The sequence below is a fragment of the Olea europaea genome, chromosome 9, assembly GCF_002742605.1.
Source record: "Olea europaea var. sylvestris chromosome 9, O_europaea_v1, whole genome shotgun sequence".
Taxonomy (NCBI): domain Eukaryota; kingdom Viridiplantae; phylum Streptophyta; class Magnoliopsida; order Lamiales; family Oleaceae; genus Olea; species Olea europaea.
In genome coordinates, this window is record NC_036245.1 from 7,839,152 (window position 1) to 7,850,122 (window position 10,971).

General features: G+C 35.7%; 2 protein-coding genes across 2 annotated transcripts; both read right to left on the minus strand.

Annotated features, from left to right (window-relative positions):
* Positions 1-397: 397 nt before the first annotated feature.
* LOC111399886 lies at positions 398-2,295 on the minus strand. Its single transcript, XM_023027370.1, has 3 exons — positions 2,283-2,295; positions 525-1,787; positions 398-420 (listed from the first exon to the last, which is right to left on the minus strand). The coding sequence occupies exons 1-3, from the start codon at positions 2,293-2,295 to the stop codon at positions 398-400; spliced, it is 1,299 nt and encodes a 432-aa protein (XP_022883138.1).
* An 8,067-nt stretch (positions 2,296-10,362) lies between these two features.
* LOC111399887 (uncharacterized mitochondrial protein AtMg00860-like) lies at positions 10,363-10,719 on the minus strand. Its single transcript, XM_023027371.1, has one exon. It carries the CDS (start codon positions 10,717-10,719, stop codon positions 10,363-10,365), a length of 357 nt encoding a protein of 118 aa, XP_022883139.1.
* Between the last annotated feature and the right edge of the window lie 252 nt (positions 10,720-10,971).

The window sequence follows — 10,971 nt, forward strand, 5'->3', positions numbered from 1 at the left end:
TGCAATATTCCATGAAAGGATTATAGAGATATTCACCTCCACGATTGGTCCTTAAAGTTTTTATCAAAAAACCACTTTGCCTTTCTGCTTGAGCTTTGAATTGAAGAAATGTGGAATATGCCTCAGATTTTTGACTGAGGAAGAAAATCCATATCATTCTTGTGAAGTCATCAACAAAGAGAATAAAATATCTCTTGTTTCCAAAAGTGGGAGTTTGCATTGGCCCACAAATATCCGAGTGCACAAGCTCAAGTGGTGTTTCGTTCTCCATGAAGTTTTTGGAAACGACAACTTGTGCAATTTCCCATAGATGCATCCTTCGCACATTTTGTCTATGTGTTGGATGTTAGGAAGTCCCGTCACCATGTTTTTCATTTGGAGTAAACGAAGGCCTCTTTCATGAAGATGACCATATCTTGCCTTGAGTGCACAATTCTCATTTAGTGGCATCATAAGAGGAAATGTCTTGTTCTTCATTTCAATATTTGCCACACAAATATTTTTCTTTTTGTCAAAAACTTTACATGCACCATCATCAAAGTGGACAGAGAAGTCACTTTGAATAAGTTGTCCAACACTTAGGAGATTATGAGAAAGATTGGGAACATAAAGAACATCTGTGATGAGTTTCTTGTTACCTTCTTTAATTTGGACAGCAATGGTGCCTTTTCCTACCGCATCTCTACATGTTCCATCGCCAAGAATTACTTGTGAAGTAATATTTGGATTAAGGTCCACAAAGATGTCGCGATTCCCCGTCATGTGATTGCTACAACCGCTATCCAAATACCAAGGGCTTTGAGCTCCATTTTCATAATTTTGAGAATAAAACAGAATTTCCTTTTCATTCTCTTGAGAAAAGTTTGCAGCACATTTTCTTTCTGTCATCTCTTTATTTTGAAACCAACAATCCCTTTGAGAATGATTGGGGATCTTGCACCTTTTGCATCTAAAGTAGCACTCCTTTGATTCATGATTCATTTTTTTGCAAATTATGCAAGTTGGATTGTTACCACCAGAAATTTGTGTTTGCTTACCTTTCCATTTGCTTTGCTTGTCACCCTTCTTCCAATAGCTATCTTTTTGCTTTGTTTGATTTGAGCCTCTGTTGTGTTCTCCATAGTTGTTCGATCCTCCTTTTGATGTTTGCTTTGATTGGAAAGCTTGTTCGGTAGTGGATTGGTTACTCGAACGATTGATCCTTTGCTCATGGGCAAGAAGTGACCCGGTTAACTCATAAATGGTCATTTTGGACAAGTCTTTCGATTCTTCAATTGCGGCTGCAACATGGTCAAACTTTGGAGGAAGGCATCTTAACATTTTCTCCACGACTATTTTATCTGTAATTGTGTCACCACAGCTTTTGATTTGATTTACTGTCTCGGCTACTCGTGAAGAAAAAACACGAACCAATTCTCGTTCTTCCATTTGGAGATTATCAAAGTCTCTCCATAAGGATTGAAGTTTCAAGGCGATCGTTTTCTCCGTTCCTTGAAATTCTTGCATCAATATTTCCCAAGCATCTTTGGCTTTTTTAACACCAAAGATACGAGGGAAAATTGATTTCCCGACTCCTTGTTGAATATAGCGGAGAGCCATTGCATCTTTTCTTTTAAATTTTTTTTGCAATTTTTCATAATCTTCATTGTCTTCGGATGGTTCTTCGTACTCCTCATCGTCCCAAAGATCTAAGGAGATGAAGAAAGTTTGCATTTGGATGCTCCAGTATTCATAATGCTCGCCTTCGAAGATTGGGACTTGACTGGAAGAATATGTAAACAACGAAGCTGTTTGTATGAAAGCCATGAAAAAATGCAATCACAAGTTATGGCTCTGATACCAAATTTGTTAGTGCGGAAACGAAATGTTGAAGAAAAACTTGAATTTTTATTGATAGTTTTTGAGTTGCTACAGCACACTCAATAATGTTTTCTTCTTCTTTTTTTCTTACAATGAGACTACAAGAATGACCTCTATTTATAGGACCACATGGATAACTCTAGAGACATGGGAATATAAATGGACACCTAATAATTCATGAATTTGCATCATGTATTTTCCTGATACATTTTCTTCAAGTGCATCATGTATTTTCCTGATACATTTTCTTCAAGTGCATGTAATCTTATTTATTTCCTAAGATTACAAATTAATGCCACATTTAACAATTAGTTGATATGAATGGACTGTAATATAGTCACTGACCTGTGCAGCTATAATTATCTCGTCAGATTTTATTCAGTAACTATCTTTTTTTGTTCTTCATTCTTCACACTTTGTACTTTTTACCGCCATGGTTATTTTGTTTGAATTGTCATGCCGTTCCTTGTTTAGTGCCGATTTTTGTGATTTACATGCTGTAATACACAGCTTTTTATGGTTAACATCATGTGTCTCTGTTTTCGGTAGACACGACTATGGTCTATACGTCGAATTCATTATGGATCAAGAGATAAACATGATGTCCAAGATATTCGTCCTCAAAGGTTGAGGTCACATCTGCTAGGCCAACTTTTCAAGCATGCGTGCAAGAAGATATCAGAAAGATATGGAACTACTTATGATCTTGTACCAAGTAGCTTAAGGAGGGGCTAGAAAAAAATTACATGCAAGGAGCGTGATGCAGTAATAGTCGAATATGTCTTTTCATCACAGTTTTTAATCCCATCAGTAAAACTGACTTCAGTTTATGTAGATTCCTTTTTATTAGTGTTCATTTTTATTGTACATGTTAAGTTTTCTTTTGGGATGAACGAATTGCTAAGACTTTCATTTGTTGGAAGAACAGCTGTGACACTATTATTTAAATTTCATATCAAATCTATTTTCTCAATAGTAAATGTTTTACATTAATTTCCTAGTATTTTATTTATAAATACAATTTTCCATATTCCAATGCGTGTCTGGATGTACACACAATCGAATTATTCACCTGCAATTTTTTTTTGGTAATGATTCTTAGATTGAGTGTGAAGCTCAACATTTAAGTTGTCATCCTGATCTCACGAACATTCATGACTACTCACTAATGAAATCATGAAGTCAGCGCCTTTGCATTTGTATATGTCAATAGACTCATGAACCCATCACTTTTATGCATTGTTGCACACTCGAACTCACAATATATTCGAAATATAGCAGGTTGATGAATGGGAATTACAGATTACTCTGAACACATTTCCATACTTGTACTCTACAAAATTTGAAAGTTAAGGTAGGGCATTTAAAAACACCACATAGGGCAACAACATTTTTTCACAGATGGTAATTGAAACAATACATCGCAACGTGATATTACAATACCAAAACAACGAGCGCATCTAGAATAATAAAGCATTTATAATCAATAAGTCAAAACACACATGAATTCGTCAACAAACTTATTCTTTTATTCAATCTCGAATATGTATTATTTTCGAAACATATAAGGCCTAACAAATGATATTTTATCTAAACGTACGGCGCGCAGTATTTGAAATGTTTTCAACAACATTCTAGTCTATATAAAGCCAAGAATCACAGCACACCGATATTTTAGATAATCACGCCTAACCTCGTTTTTGTTTGTCCAGTTGACAAAGTGGAAGTGGTTGCTTACACGTTTTCCTGTTGTGGCCTCTACCGTTGCACCTTCCACATATTGTTGTTTTTAAGGACTCAACCCTAAGTCCCTAATCCATTTCCTTTTCCTTTTAGGCCTACCTAGCTACTTCTTCGATTTAGGAAGATATATTTCGTTACGCGCCCGACAATTGTCGTCATTACATTGTGCACGATCACCAATTGGAATTACACATACAATGTAAGTGGCCAAATAAAAATCTTTCTTGTGGTATTGTCAGCGGTAATTGTATGGCTGATCAGTCCTATCCTCAATGACCGCCAACGCATGATAACAAGGGACACCATCTATTTGGAAGCGGTTGCACGTGCAAGTCATTGTCGTCAAGTCTACAACATGCTGTCTGTTATCTTCCGATATTTGGAATATGGAGTCATTGGAAGCTAAAACCTAAAATAGCTGCAGAGTATTATAAATATTATAACATATCATTCGGATGACGTAAACAATCATTAAACTCTGTGCAATCTAGGACATCGGAGTTTGAAAATGCCTGTTATGCGAAATTAATGTTGTACAGCCAATATATCATTACCTTAAGATTCAGTGACCTCTTGGCAATCGATATCAATGAGCTTTCTAGTTTCGCTACAAGCTGTGTGAACGTCCCCTGTGTAATACCTCAGTTCTTTGAACACCATGATTGTATAACGTGTCGTAATGACTAAAAAAATTAATCAGTCAGGGAATGCTTGAATGATTTTGCAATCGCATTTATGGGCTCAACTATGTTTGATATTATGCCTAAATATCTATATGTCGAAGCATGCGATCTTGACCGCCTGTGAAATCGTATAGACTTATGTGTCAATCAATTGGGGTTAAAAGGATTATTTACGTAAAAGTAAGTTGCTTAAGCATATGATAGCATAATGAATGTTCAATAATGCATAGTATATTTCATTTTTTAGTTTCATACTAAAATGTTTATGTAAATTGTAATTAAAATATGAAAAGATCATATGAATGTGAATACTTACCAGACCACTTCTTATTCATTTGTTGATTTGATCAAGTTGTTTCATATGGTATTCGAACTCTTGCTTTGTGTATGTTTTCGCAGCTAAATTGAAAAGCTTTGCAATATCGTTTGCACAGTGGCTGTAATGTGTCCTCAGGTTCTAGAAAATGTGATGTGTACAAAACCTATGCAACACCCCTAAGTACACCTCACTAATAGTATGTTCGATGCTTCTATGACGATCTAAATTGAAACATATACCATCCCTCTGGCCATATGTATCCTTAAAAAGTCAAAGGAACCAACTCCATGAGTCATTATTCTCAGAATCACCAACTCTGAAAGCTAGTATATAAATAGCATCATTCACATCCTGAGTACATGCAGTAAACAGGCTACCCCAATCACTCGTCATGAAATTTGCATCAATAACAACCACATGCTTGCACTGCATCCATCCTTTAATGGATGTACATAATGCCAAGAATGCATACTTGAACTGTCCATTGGTGTTTGTCTCTATACTTGTCTTCCATCATAGATTTTTCGCCTCCAACTTGCTTAGGTACATTGGTAGTTTAAGCTCTGTTTAGGTCACACATTATCTGCTGTAACGACACAAATTTTTACTTTTGGAGTCATTATACATGCACCGTAAAATAATACTTTCATAAATAATGATAAAAAAAACATAATATCTTTTGAATGTGAAAGGTTTAAAACAAATTTTAAAGAAAATACAATAAACATCGTTAAAAATCTTTAACTACTTAAATCATTATTCATTTTCAACCAGTTTAAAAATTTTGAAAAGACCAATGTATCTTGGACTGAGCTTACCCCTCTTACCAAATCGTAGCACCCCCTTCAAGGGTGTAACCTTTAAAAGTATTCTATCTCCTATAGCAAATTTCAAGTCCTTTCTCCTTTTATCTGCATAATTTTTCTATCTATCTTGAGACTTCTTCATGCTAACTCTAATCTTTTCAATTGCTTGTACTGTCTGCTCCACAATTTCTGGGCCCAAGATCTTATGTTTGCCAACCTCATCCCAATGAATAGGCGATCTACATTTTCATTTAGATTGTACATCAGTTTGAGGATGGAAAGCTGTACTAAAGTTTAATTTAGTTCCCATAGCCTGATGTAAAATCTTCCAAAAGTTTGATGTAAACCTTGGGTCCCTATCAGATCCAATTGAAACTAGGGCACCATGCAGTCTCACTACTTCTTTAACATATAACTGTGCAATTGGTCTATGGAAAATGTCATGTGAACAGGTAGGAAATGGGTGGACTTGGTTAAACGATCGACGATCACCCAAATAGCCTCGTATCCTTTTACTGACTTCGGAAAGCCTACAGCAAAGTCCATCATCACATGCTCCCATTTCCATTCTGGAACTTCCAATAACTGCAACAATCCTGATGATCGCTAATGTTCGGCATTCACCTGTTGATATATCAAGCACTTCCCCACATATTTAGCTATATCTCCCTTTATATTTTTCTACCAAAACACAGCTCTTAGGTCACGATACATCTTTGACTTCCTGGATGCATAGAATAAGGAGTAGAGTGGGCTTCCTCTAAGATTTCAGTTTTCAATTCTTCGAAATCTGGTACACATAGGCGTCCTTGATAATAAAGTGTCTTATCTTTAGCTATGGTGAAATCTTTCCTTTTTTTTATATTAATCTCAGCTTTGATAAACTCAAAGGATTGATCATCCTTTTGATGGCACTTAATCCAATCATGAAGAGTCAGTCGAATTGAAAGTGCTGCCATTCGAGCAATAGAATTAGAGGGAGTAGCGACCACTTCGAGACTTAATCTTTCAAATTCTCACCATAAAGGCTTTTGTGTTGTTAACATCGCCACTTGCCCTGTCCTCTTCCTACTCAAGGCATCAACTACTACGTTTTTCTTTCCTGGGTGGTAATGAATTTCACAATCGTAATCTTTTACTAGTTAAAGCCATCTTCTCTGCCTCATGTTCAACTCCTTTTGGGTAAAGATGTTGTAACGACCCAAATCTTCATAATTTAAGTCGCTACCAACTTTATTTATTAAATGGTCAATTTTATTGGAAGCCACATATGGATTCATAAATTTTAAATTAACAACTAGCGCATTTTTTATTTTTTTTTGAAATCTAATTCACTAGAAATAAATAAGGGTATTTCGATGTGCTCAACCGCTAACTAAACATTTACATAAGATAACTGAAACTGGTAGGAGTCAAAAGACAAAAATACCAACAAATGCTCCTTTTTATTAAGACATCCGAACCCATTTTACATCTCATTATGCTTCCAGTCAAATAATTATTATTTAACATGAATTTGCCAAAAGGTCATATCCCATTTTTATTATTATGTATTTTTTTTATGTAGGTTGCATTAATTACGCTTGCATGGGAACTGTAAATCAAATTTTTCAAGGTTTCTTTATGTTGAAATCAGTAACAAGCTTCCACGTCACTTTCTTCCTTTATCGCTAATTAATACAATCTCAGTAGATAAAAGAAAACTCTAAACGACCAACACGTTAATTATTCACTAAACGAAGCTTGTCTAATATAAAGGCAAAGATTAGTTTCTCACAAGAATTTAAGACTCTACAGATCAAGTCATTATAAATAAATGTCTACAGCAATCAACTTAAAAGAAATGTGTTACGTGTTATTTTTAGATCTTCGTCAAGCCATATAAGGCACAACCACACCATCGAACCATCACGCTCCGACATGACCTGATCTAACCTGTAAGGTGTAGGGAAAGGGTGAGTACATAGAAATACTCAGTAGGATATCAAATTTTAATCGTACGATCCCGAATAATAATTTAGAAACATGTGTCAGAATATCATACCGTCGCATATCTTTAAAAATTCGATAAGAGCTCACATCATATCATATCAAATCATTTCATTATATGCCGGAATTGCCATATCATTCATATCATAGCATTTCATATCATAACTTTAACTTTCATAAGTATAAAATTCACCAACATGTGAAAAAGAATAATTAAATGGGACATAAAAACACTGCACCTCATATCCTACCTTGTTAAACTGCTTTAATATGAAGACAAAAGAAAAACAACGTTCCTTTCTCCTTTCCTTTTCTATCTCTATTGACAATGTGTGCGTGCACCAATATATTTTTGTGTCTCGATTCTCGTGCAATTCATTCCATACACATGTGCAGAAATATTCATAGGAAAACGTGTGGAAGATAGTGGGTATTTAGATAAAGTTGAGAAAACTGTTTTGAAACAAATAGGAGACCAAGCCTTATCAATATAGGATCACGTACTTGTCAACTAACCAATCACCCAAAAACAACCCATTACTGTACACGTGGTGATAGCCATTTAATTCAAGCTTCTAATTAAATAATAATAAAAATTTGTTTCTCAACAACTACTCACGTGGTTGCGGCTCCCCATATCTTTCTCTATCTCTCTTTCTTTTTTCTTTTTTTTTTTTTAAATAAACAAATCAATCACTAACCTACCGCCTACCAAGAATCTTAGTATCTCACATGTGAAACTTTCCAATTCAATACCTACTCAATAAAATAATAAAATTAATAACAAGAGTAATAACAACAACAACAACAACAATAATAATAATAATTTAAAGCTATATCTTTCAACCTCGATAACTTGAGCTCTGCTAATCCAAATTAACTTTTTCTCGAGCTTAATATGCATCTTTAATTACGATCTATCCAACGAGCCCAATATTAATATATTTATCGTCGCTCCGTCAACATCTACATTTTAACATCCGATAATATTGAAATTTACTTTTTATATATTTTAGTACCTAAACTTCCAAAATATTAAAATATAGTACACAAATTAAATTCTAAATTATGAAATTTTGGGACATTACAATCTCCCCTTCTTAAAATATTTTCATCCTCGAAAATTTACCTTAGTTAATCGAAGAGCTCTGGATACTTGGTTTTAAGATCCTCCTCCTTTTCCCAAGTTGACTCATCAAGTCCATGATTTTGCCATTGGACCTTGACTGGGGGAACTTCCCAGTTTCTGAGATGATGCACTTTTTCTGTCCAAAATCATTGTCGGGACTTCTTCATATGACAAGTCTTTTTGTACATCCAAAGTTTGATAACTTACCACATGATTGGGATCATAGACATATTTTCTGAGCATCGAAACATGAAACACATTATGCACTGCTGCAAGTTTAGGTGGTAAGGCAAGTCAGTAAGCCACAACACCAATCCTTTCAAGGATCTCGAAAGGTCCAATGAACTGCGGTCTCAACTTCCCTTTCTTCCCAAATCTCAATACACCCTTCAGTGCTGCTACCTTTAGAAAAACCTTGTCGCCCACTTGAAATTCTAAATTCTTTCTTCTGCCATCAGCATAACTTTTCTGTCAGTCTTGTACTACCTTTATTCTTGCTCTAATCTTATCAACTGCCTCAACTATTCGTTGAATGATTATAGGACCCAAAATTCTATTCTCCCCCAACCTCATCCCAATGGATAGGGGATCTACATTTCCTACCATAAAGAGCTTCAAATGGGGCCATACCTATAGTGGCCTGAAAACTATTATTGTAGGCAAACTTCACTAATGGCAGATGTGTTTCCCAACTACCACCAAGACATGCCCTCAACATATCTTCCACAGTTTGAATGGTTCTTTCTGATTATCCATCTGTCTGAGGATGATAAGCAGTACTAAACTTCAGTTTTGTCCCCATAGCAACCTGCAAACTATTCCAAAATTTTGATGTGAACCTCGGGTCTCTATATGAAACAATGGTGACAGGAACTCCATGCAATCTGACTATTTCCCTAATGTATAACTTTGCGAGCTGTTCCATGTTGAAGCTTACTTTGATTGGTAGAAAATGGGTTGACTTTGTTAGACGATCAACTACTAACCAAATAACATTGTGACCTCTAGTTGACCTCGGGAGACCTACCATAAAGTCCATCGATATGTGCTCCCATTTCCATTTTGAAATATCCAACGGTTTCAGTAGTCCTGATGGCCTTTGATGTTCTGCCTTGAGCTGCTAGCAGATAATACATTTCTCCACGAATAGACTAATTTCTCTCTTCATGTTTTTCCACCAAAATGTATCTTGAAGATCTAGATACATTTTCGTACCACCTAGATGTACCGAATATGGGGTAGAGTGAGCCTCTTCCAATATCTCATTTCTTAAACTTTCAACCTTAGGTACACATAATCTTCCTTTGAAAGTCGGCGCGTTATCTACAGATATTTTAAACCCTATACGTTTGTTTGAACCAATCTCAGTCTTTATCTTTTATAGAAATGGATCATTATCTTGTGCTTCCCTAATTTGATCCCGAAGTGTAGGTTGAATCATAAATGCTTTAATCATCGCTGTAGTCTGAGTCGGCGGTGTGACAACTTTAATTTAAGTTTCTCAAAGTCCCTTATCAAGTATTCTTACACCATGGGTAGAACTGTTAACTGTGATCCTGTCTTTCTACTTAGGACATCTGCAACTACGTTAGCCTTACCCAGATGGTAATGAATTGTGCAATCATAATCTTTCACTAACTCCAACCATCTCCTTTGTCTCATATTCAGTTCCTTTTGTATGAAGAAGTATTTGAGACTTTTGTGGTCTGTATAAATTTCACACCTCCCACCATAGAGATAATGATGCCATATCTTTAAGGTGTGAACTACTGCTACAAGCTCTAAGTTGTGAGTTGGATAGCTTTGCTCATAATGCTTCAACTGTCTCAAGGCTTAAGCAACTACTTTTCCATGCTGCATCAGTACACAACTCAAACCCTGTTTGGAGGCATCGCTATAAATCATAAATCCATCCGAGCCATCTGGTATTATCAATACCGGAGCTGAAACTAGTCTCTGCTTGAGTTCTTGAAAACATTTTTCACATTTTTCTGTCCACTGAAACTTTACACCCTTTCTTGTCAACTGAGTCATCGGCCCTGCTATTTTTGAGAAACCTTCAATGAATCTTCTATAATAACCAGCCAATCCTAAGAAACTGTGGACTTTACCCACACTGGTTGGCCTTGGCCAATTTGTTACTACTTCTACTTTAGCAGGATCTACGTCGATTGCTTGTGCGATAACCATGTGACCAATAAAACCTACGCGATCAAGCCAAAATTCACACTTCTTGAATTTGACATATAATTTCTCATTCCTCAAAGTTTCAAGTACCATTCAAAGTTGTTCCTCATGCTGCTTCTTATCCTTTGAATACACAAGTATGTCGTCAATAATTACTATAACAAATTGATCTAAGTACTGATGGAACACTCGATTCATGAGATCCATAAATACCGCGGGAGCATTGGTTAAACCAAAAGGCATGATAGTGAATTC

What these genes read in the sequence shown, in the direction of transcription:
- LOC111399886 (XM_023027370.1), bottom strand. An exon ending in CCACTTTGATGATGGTGCAT is followed by an intron (nt 421 to 524) that starts GTAAAGTTTTTG and finishes TGTGCACTCAAG; the next exon opens with GCAAGATATGGTCATCTTCA.
- LOC111399887 (XM_023027371.1), bottom strand. Translation starts at nt 10,719, where the DNA reads ATGGTTATCGCACAAGCAATCGACGTAGATCCTGCTAAAGTAGAAGTA.